This window comes from Musa acuminata, chromosome BXJ1-9 (assembly GCF_036884655.1).
Source record: "Musa acuminata AAA Group cultivar baxijiao chromosome BXJ1-9, Cavendish_Baxijiao_AAA, whole genome shotgun sequence".
In the NCBI taxonomy this organism is placed as follows: domain Eukaryota; kingdom Viridiplantae; phylum Streptophyta; class Magnoliopsida; order Zingiberales; family Musaceae; genus Musa; species Musa acuminata.
In genome coordinates, this window is record NC_088335.1 from 9,343,476 (window position 1) to 9,352,905 (window position 9,430).

Here is a 9,430-nt window from a genome sequence, read left to right on the forward strand (position 1 = left end):
AGTGACCACCTAATCATATTATTTATAGATAATATCTCACAAATATCTGAACATCATATGGCCCCAATTCTCATCGTTGTCTGATTGTCACAAAATACCACACTAGAGCACCACTTTGCATTAGTTGCAGAGGCCTAACTTTCATCCTCCAAAATAATGAAATCTTTAATACTGTATAAGCATTAAAAGAATCTACTTTGCAAAATATTTTATTTTTACTGCGATAATTTTAGAAAACAAGACCATTACTTCACACCTAATAACTTTAAGCAATGATTTGAATACCGTACTGGACAATACATACTGGTCCGCCAGTAGACCTGCATGCGGACCACCCAATACCGAGCGATATCAGGTATTTGGCTCCATATTGAGCGATACGGGGCTGTGATGGGCGGTAATGGTCGAAATTTCGACCATTACCGACCTGTACCAAGCGGTAACGATCGAAGCCGACCGTTACCGAATCGTAACAGTGTTCTAATGGTCAATTTGGCCATTGGAGGCCTCAAGAGTTTTTAAACCCTTTCTTCCTCCCATTTCAATTCATTTCACTATCACTCTCTCTCAAACTCATTTTTTCTCACATTCTCTCTCTTATTCTCATATTTTCACTCTCCTAAACTCAACAAAGCACCGAATTGTGGATTGAATCAAATTTAGAAGGATTAAGAGGAAGGGCTTTTGGTGGTAGAATCAGATATATCTACATATGTGATTACTTAATTTATTTGAATCTTAAAGTTTAAGTTATATACAAAATAATATAACAATTCAAATAATTTTTCTGTAGATAATTCAATATTAACAAAAGGACGATTTAGAACGGATCAAAATTGTGAACCTTGCACAAGACTATTCCTCAAAGCCCGAAAAAGATATGTAACACCTTACCATGGTTTGTAATATCGTACTGTACTGCTTGATACAGACAATATATCGGTACACCTTAGTGTACCGTGTGTCGGTATGCTTGGTACAGCTCAGTACGTACTGTACCGACAGGTGATCAGTACACCGGTACGGTATAGTATTCATAACCTTGATTCTTACCTAATTTAGATTAGTTTTGTTAAAACTATACTAAATGTATATTTATTTCTAACTTAAAAACCCTATTCTAACTTTTTTTCTCTTTTTCAGGTATTTTCAGAGGGTTTTATGCCTATTTTAGGCGTATCGTTCGATACACCCTAGCGTACGACTTGGTATGTCGTACCATATTATACCGATCATAGCTCGGTACATCAATATGGTACGATATTTAGAACCTTGACTTTAAGGACCTACAGAAAATAGAACAAATATTCAATATGACAAGGAACTACAGAAATTACCTTCAAGCTCATGTGAGCTAGTATTGTAACTGACAACCCTATTGTGACTAACAAGATCCCAAACACGCAAGAGACCATCGGCATGAATTACAAATAAACACTTTCTTTTGCAAACATCAGATATCACCATGTCTTGCACAGCCCCAATAGCCTTTTGCCTATAAAATGGTGTGGAATTTCAGCATCAATCTCTTCCATAAAAGAGACAAAGAATTTGAAGTATGTACTTAAGAACCAAATCAGTATAACTAAAAACATCATAAAACAACATTCAGATAATACTAACTCAACATTCAAGACAGGTAATTTTTGTCCTGAACCAATTATATAGAAAGGACAAACAATCAACCAATATTGTCATCAGATATAGTACAGCAGTTATTGCATAGTAAAAAAACCAAAAATTAAATGATAATTTAATAGCACATGTTCAAGAAAAAAGGATATATATATATATATATATATATATATATATATATATATATATATATATATATATATATATATATATATATATATTTATTTATTTATTTATTTATTTATTTATTTATTTATTTATTTATTTATTTATGTATTTATTTATACTAATTAAAATTGTAAACATGATAAGTCAAGTCAAATATCTTAATCTTCATAAAATGAACCCAACAAAGAAACTGCAAAAACAATTATTAGAAATACTTAATTGATAACTTCCTTCCAGAGGACAAAATTTTGCCATAGCACTGGGAAAGATGTGTAATCCTGAATCGTGATCAGCTTTATGTCATCCAAGCATAGTTCTTAATTTCGTCCTGACTGCTACTTGTGGGCCACTTATTGGTTTGGGCATTAACCAGGACGCGGACCATGGATTTCAATTTCATCTAGTTTGGTTCATATCAACTATTTAACATGAACCGAGATGCGGACCACCCCATTTCAGGCGGTTCAGTCTGGTTTTTTCTTTTCGTTTCAATTCTATAGATGTGAGGTCTGGATTTTTTTTTTTACTTTGAAAAGGATTGAACTGTCCAGTTTTCTTTTAAAAGAACCAGACCATGAAACTTATTCCCACATAATATGCCATTATATGGGCTCTGCCAGCAGCTCAATATAAAATTTTTGAATCATAAACACAAAGATGACTCTTTTCGCTTCGTGGAACTGCAAAATCCAGAAAATATAATTGACTGTGTTGCCAGAGTTTAGCCATAAGAATCCTACCTAAGTGCCTATTTAATGATAGTTATTTTAAAGAAAAACCACAAAATCCTTGTTTACCAATGTGGTTGGAGATTCCATAATTTCTTTCAACTTGAGGTTAACTTCAAATGCCTATAAATAATTGTGGTAACACCTTAAGATTTGTAAGACAATCATAATTCTGAAGGGGACCAAAAGAAACTTGTTTACCAGCAAAAGTGACTCTCTTACTCTTATTTCACTGTTTATTAAAAGTAACAGTCATGTACATGATCCAGAATTGCAAGCAAATGAACCCTCACCCTGTCACCAAGCCCATAGATCAGATGAAACAAAATGAACAAGTATTTATTTGATATGTTTACAAAATAATGTTTATTGAGAAATACCTTGACATGAGATTCCACAATCGACCAATTCCAACATCATCACGAAGCTCAGTGGCAAAACCTGTTATCATCGACAAACTAAAAGTTCTATGGATATGCAAAGATCCAAAAAAAAATTCTATTCAAAATCACAAGCGTACAAGTAGCAAAAGACAAGCAAGAACAAAAAGAGCTAAGAGCTTAGCAAAGCTAATCAAAGTATGTACAACAATCGGATAAACAACAAAAATTTGAACTGAACCTGGTGAACTAGGATCCAGTATTCCAAGTTGGAAACAGCTAACTACACCATCCTGTCGTCCAGTTACTAAGCATCCTGCTGCTGCTGTCATTGCTGTGATTTGAGTAGGAGGTGCAACATTGAATTCCACATACTCCCTTTGAGGAAAGGATGAACCAGAAATATAAGAAAATGGGCTTCTCAAACTGAGAAGATAAGCAACCCCAGATACAGTCAATACATAGAGCAAGTATGCATTCCCTGAACCACTATTAATCTGCAAAGTCATCATAAGCCACATCATGAAACATGAGATAAAAACTAGTCATGTTGCATGCTTTCACAACTATAAATAAACTAACCACATTCTTGCACAGAAATGCAGTTGGACAGAGTGCATCCTGGAATACCAGATGCAATCCAGTTTGAGGAAATTCCTTGGAGGCAATGACTTCAACAACCTCAAGAATATTGGGAGAATCCTTGTGAAGCCTCCTGGAATAAAGGTCGAAGGCAGTTGTTAAATCTAAAACACAATGAAGAACATTCTTGGAAATGTTCGTATATGATTTGAAGATAAGATGAAGTATGGAAACCAGGTATTGTCATTAAATAAAGACATTTGCTTAATTTTACAGTTAACATTAAAGACGAGAATGAGAAATAAAGGATAGAGGAGAACTGTATGAAGGCAACTAATAATATCCTGATTCGTCATAGATATTTATCATAAGATCCTTATGGAACCAAATGAATAAAATTCTGCTAAATTTAAAGCCAAAACACAAAGTAATAGATGGGAAAGGTACTGGCATAGATTTTCAAGTTTCAGATGCTTGTCAAGAAAGAACCTTCTCATCACCTGTCACCAACAGTGTGAGTTAAAAAATTTAGAATACGTAATAAGCAAGACGCATAAAGCGATAATTAAGACACTGGCAATCTAAGACAACTGGACAACAAGCAGATCATAATCGTATAAAAGCTAGCACTACATGGCCAGGAAGGAAGTAAAAATGTGAAGAACATATACATATTCACAAATATATACTTCATTGAAGAACAAAGATCTTATAGAATTGACTGCAAGTTGATAAACTTCTATGTAATGGGACCAAGTAGGACATGTTTAAGATAAGACATGCAATCTGAACATACAGCTGGAAGTAATACAAGGAAATAATTTTGAAATTTTGGGTCATCATAGCAAGGGACAATTAATATATACTTTTTGAAGAATCGACTTGTTATTGTATGTCATGCTCTTCAAATGGGAACATTGACAAGTTCATACAGTATTTTAAAATGTTTTACAGATATAATACAAGAAACATCAAATGGTAAAAACTTGTAACAGGAGAAGACTTATATGGCAACATCTGAAAAGAAAATAGATCTGTGTTTACATGGAAACCACAATAGAGCAAGAAACAAAATAAAAGATATTATTATAATTTATAAATATTATTATATCTTCTTATCTCACAAACGCTAGCACATATTCTAAAAGAAATAAGAACACCCAATCACCTAGAATAGTGGACAAATTTGTAATTGAATTTATCACAGCAATAGCATAGACAGACTCCATGGAAAGATTGTAAAGTTGAATGGAAGAAAGCATGACTTAACAACATAGATGGGGTGTGGGATATGTGGGTAACCATACAGACTGAAGATGTGAAAAGTAGGCAGCAACATTAGAACTAAACAGTGGAACTATATGGCATCAATACCAACGGGAGTTTAGTAAAGGAGAGTTTGGGGAAGTTCAAGAGTAGCGGCAGGAGGAAGACTCATAGTGGCTTGAGGAAGCCCAAAAGTCAATTACTTAAAAGAGATATGTAACAAACTTATTAAAGAAAGTCAAGATCAATATGAGATAAATTAGGCTAACAAAAAAAAAACCTAAAAGGAAAATCTTGATGCAAAACATATTGCATATGATAGTTTCTGGAACAAGCTTGAACAAGGTAAGAGATATATACAAGATAGAGAAACACACACAAGCTTGCAAGAAGGAAAATGTAAATTAAAAGGTAAATATCAAATGACTTTTATAAAAGGCAGTGAGATAATGAAAAATTAAAAAATCTTTTCTACAAGTTATTTATTTTGTATTGTTAGCAACCCTGATTCTGGAGCCACAAAATAATGAGACAAAGAAGAAAATTTAGATAAGACTATGAGGTCCGATATTATCCCAATTGATGTACAAATGTGTTTAAGAGATTCAAAGTTAACTAACCAATTTACTAAACAAATTCTTAGCAACAAAGAACATGTAGGATAAATACAGAGAAAATGCATTTTTAGTAACAGCATAAAATAACAAAGGAGATAGTTATTAAAATTATCATAAAATCAAGCATAAGTCAATTTAAAACTTTCATGGACATAAAACAAAAAATTTATGGAAGTTACTTCACTTTTGTGCAAAGAAGAACCACTAAGAAGAACTTTTTTCTATGGTAAAATCAAGGATTACAATACCGAATGATACCGCCCGTACTGGGTGGTACCATTGATCTAGCTCTGTATTGGACGATACGGGGCTGTATCGGGCGGTAATGGTTGATATTTCGACCGTTACCGCCCGAAACAGGTCGGTAACGGTTGATTTCCACCGTCGCCGCCCGCTACCGGGCAGTATCAGCCAGGCTGCAGCCTAGGAAGTAGAAGCGTCGAGGGAAAAGAGGAAGAAGGCGCTCGAAAAAGAGGTAGAAGAAGAGGGAGAATCGGGAGAACCTCGACGCTTCCCGATCCGGCACCACCTCCCTCGACGATCCCGATCCAAGAGGTAACGAAGAGGCGACGACTCGGCTTCTTCTTCGTCGTGTTCTTCGCCGACGACTGGAGACACCGGCCTTCACCACGTTCTTCGCCGAAGACCGAAGACGCTTGCGGCCTTCGACGTCTTCACCTAACGCCGCAAATGAGGAGAAGACAACATCTAACGCCACAAGGAGAAGAAAAAGAGGCGACATCGCCAAGGCAGCATATGCCTCCTTTTTTTCTATATATTGATTTTTATATTTTTTATATTATATATATATGTATCGAGCGGTACACCTTAGCATACCGCTCGGTATGCCCGTACCGTATCGTATCGAGCAAAACTCGAAACGCCGATACTGTATAAAATTACAAACCTGGGGTAAAATACATAGAAAAGAAGAAATAATATCACATTTTTCACTGAACTTAGGGAAAAAAAGCCTATTATTAGGTTCTTAAGAATAAAATGTGATGAATTTAAGAAAGGAAGTTGACTTCATTTGATATACCGGTAAGAGCACATACACATTTAAAAGGGTAGTTACTAGCATCTGAACAATAAGATTAAACATGTGAATTTGTTGTTAGTGTAAGGTTAAAAAAAAGTCAAATAAGAAATTAATGTATTCAAAACAAACTAAGAATAGAAATCAGAAGAAATGTTTAAGATGATTTACTTTAACATACCAATGGTACAGAAGAGCCAAAAGGTACAAAAAGAAGTAGAAGAATAATGCAAAAGACTAGGTTCAAAATGATAAAGAGATACTAATAACTGATTATAATACAATATCATGCAATCAACAGATATTACTTAAACAAAAGATACATGTAGAAGACCCCAAAAACTATGGTGGTTGATTATCAGTTTTGCAAATATGAACTACAAAATAACAACCATATGTACCTATCTACTTGAGGTAGCTACAAAGAAGACTTGTCATTAGCTCTTTGAAGTAAACATAGTCTACTAATTTGAGGATCATTTTGTCATTCTCAATGCATCCCACATTATTCATTTTTGGTCAACATTCCCACAGCAGTTCTAAATAAACTGAATCATCCTACACCAGTGATACAATGCTCTATTCTGGATATCACAAAAAGTTAAACAATATTAAATAGCTTGCCATTCAGTTCCAAATTGTCGCTATATGTGATATTCAATAAGCACAACCATTTATTATAGTTACCAGAATCTTTATCATCTACCTCAATAGTTTTGCCTTAAGCATACTAATTCTCTGAGAAGTCAATTAATTGTTTAATGACACTCAATATTTCAATTTTATAAAGCAGAATTTGTCTGATATTGACTTATTCAATCTATCTTTACAAGAAGATCACATGATGACAACACACAAGAAGAACAATGCCATTTTAACAACCATCTTCTTTTTTACCAGTAATATCATCTTTAGTCAACCTTTGATGCAATATGGAGTGATGGCTTAATATGAGTTCAAGCTAAGAAATATGCAAGATAGCAACTCCAGAGAACAAATATATAATTATCAAACTCAACATGAATAAGAGATCCCAACTGAAAAGTGATGGCAATAAGATACAAGACCAAGCGAAATAACGCAAAGGAAGTCGATGGCTTTCTTAGACCCTTTTTTTTTTACTTCTAAAAGTTCTCCTATGTCTTTAGTTCACTTAATTGTACCACTCATGCATGTAAAGTAATGCTAATTATATATATTCAATCTGCTGTTCATGCCACAGTAAAGAAGGACAAGTTAGTGAAATATGATGATGGCTTGTCATTCCATAAGCTTTGTTTTTTCTGAATTTAGTCACAACAATCCCCATGTGTGTGATTTGAGAGGAAGAAGGTGATGTTCGCCACTAACCTTCTCGTTACCAATTGAACATCTAAAGGTGGTAAGTTCATTTAGGTTCAGATATTGAACCAGACTTAACGAAGAACAAGTACAACAAGGTTTAAAGAGAACAAACCTACTAATTTGTGTTAATGCTAACGAAGTATACATATCCCTTCATTCAATCCTCCTTCTATTCGTTACTTCAAATTTTAGAAGAAAAAAAAATACATGCCAAGTACGATGTCCAAAAGGTAATGACTAAAAACAAATGGAGTAGGAGGAAGAGGAAGTCGAGAGAAGGAAATGGGAAGAAGGGTTACCAGATGAGATAAGACTTAGTATCGACACCTTCTATCACGTGACATCCGGCTGCGTCCCTGGGGGCGAAGGCGGCGCCACCGTTGGCCAGAGGAGACGGCTGGGGAGCCGAGGCGGCCGCGAATGAGAAGGACGACGAGGGGACGGTGACCTCGATCCATTCAGCCTTATCGCTCCCAAGGATGGGAACTTCCACGCCGGCGAGGGATCGAGCGACGGCCGCCATGGCCGAGCGCCAGGAGACTAGGGGGTGAGAAGGGTTTTGAGGGGGCTTTCCGGGGTAGGGAAGGAATGTTGTTGGGGGAGAGAGTGGTCGCAGCGTCGTTGATTCGACATTTAAAGGTGGACCGATTTGGGCCCGAACCGGGTTCGATGGTTCCTCCGCGCTGACCCAATCAAATTATTGTAGCCGTTAAACGGTTTTTAAACATAAGCAAACATATTCGCATGTCCTAAAATAAATATATATGTATACAAGAAAAATACATGGATCCTGAATTTTCAAAAAAAACATATAAATAAATATTTTATTCAGTAAAAAAATTTCTATAGTGTTCATTAAATATCTACTCCGTGCGTTACTCAAGTGAAAATTTATCTTGTGATGAGAGAAAATAGTATTAATATATTGATCAAATCGGCATGGTACGGATTTGTATCCGTACGATTATCCAAGATGAAAACATCGAGATCCCGATATATCATATACATGAAGATTAAAGTCAATAGAAGCTTTTTGACCTAATCCATCGGACATTCAAGTTAATAACTCGAATTTTTCAAATGTAAATAAAAAAAAGATAAGTCCTCTCTCGATCATGTTAAGGATAATTTTTATATCCATCCACATAAAGATAAAATATTACATGAAATATTGTGTGGGAGTGGAAACAATTTATTTTGAACTTATCCATATTGACAAACGGGGTAGAAGTGACCTGACCTCCATGTGGTGGTTACATGTCGGATGATAATTAACATACGTTGTTCCTTATCATCTTATCTACGATCAATATATTTTTTAAGATTTATTCGAAAGTTTTGTGATAAAATAATATAAGATTCATGATACCACATGAATCTCTATAGTCATCTCCATGCTGATAACTTATTATGGTCTAAAGATAAATGATAACAATTTCTCATATTAGAATGAAAAAAATGATGAAACTTGAGTTTAGATGTTTGTTGATCGTAAATGACGTGGTAACATAAACTACGGCATGGCAAAAAATTGATTCGAACACTTGTAATTTAATGTCAAATAAGTGAAATTAAAATCAAAAAATAATTTCGAGACTACAGTTGAAAACAGTGGAATTAAATCAAGCAAAAAAATAAAACAAATCCACAAAACTACGCCATTTTAGGACG

At 34.8% G+C, this 9,430-nt stretch overlaps 1 protein-coding gene across 3 annotated transcripts in view; it reads right to left on the minus strand.

The window, feature by feature from the left end:
* LOC103997899 (nuclear pore complex protein NUP160) overlaps positions 1 to 8,351 on the minus strand; it is a 43,306-nt gene extending 34,955 nt beyond the window's left edge. For all 3 annotated transcript variants that reach the window (XR_010479388.1, XM_065082882.1, XM_009419234.3), the window contains exons 1-5: positions 8,059 to 8,351; positions 3,494 to 3,626; positions 3,153 to 3,408; positions 2,912 to 2,972; positions 1,338 to 1,495 (exon numbers count right to left, since the gene is read on the minus strand). Coding sequence is in view for 2 of the 3 variants with exons in the window: in XM_065082882.1 (XP_064938954.1) it covers positions 1,338 to 1,495; positions 2,912 to 2,972; positions 3,153 to 3,408; positions 3,494 to 3,626; positions 8,059 to 8,282 (832 nt within the window). In the remaining variant the exon portion in view is untranslated. The remainder of the gene's footprint in view (positions 1 to 1,337; positions 1,496 to 2,911; positions 2,973 to 3,152; positions 3,409 to 3,493; positions 3,627 to 8,058) is intronic.
* Between the last annotated feature and the right edge of the window lie 1,079 nt (positions 8,352 to 9,430).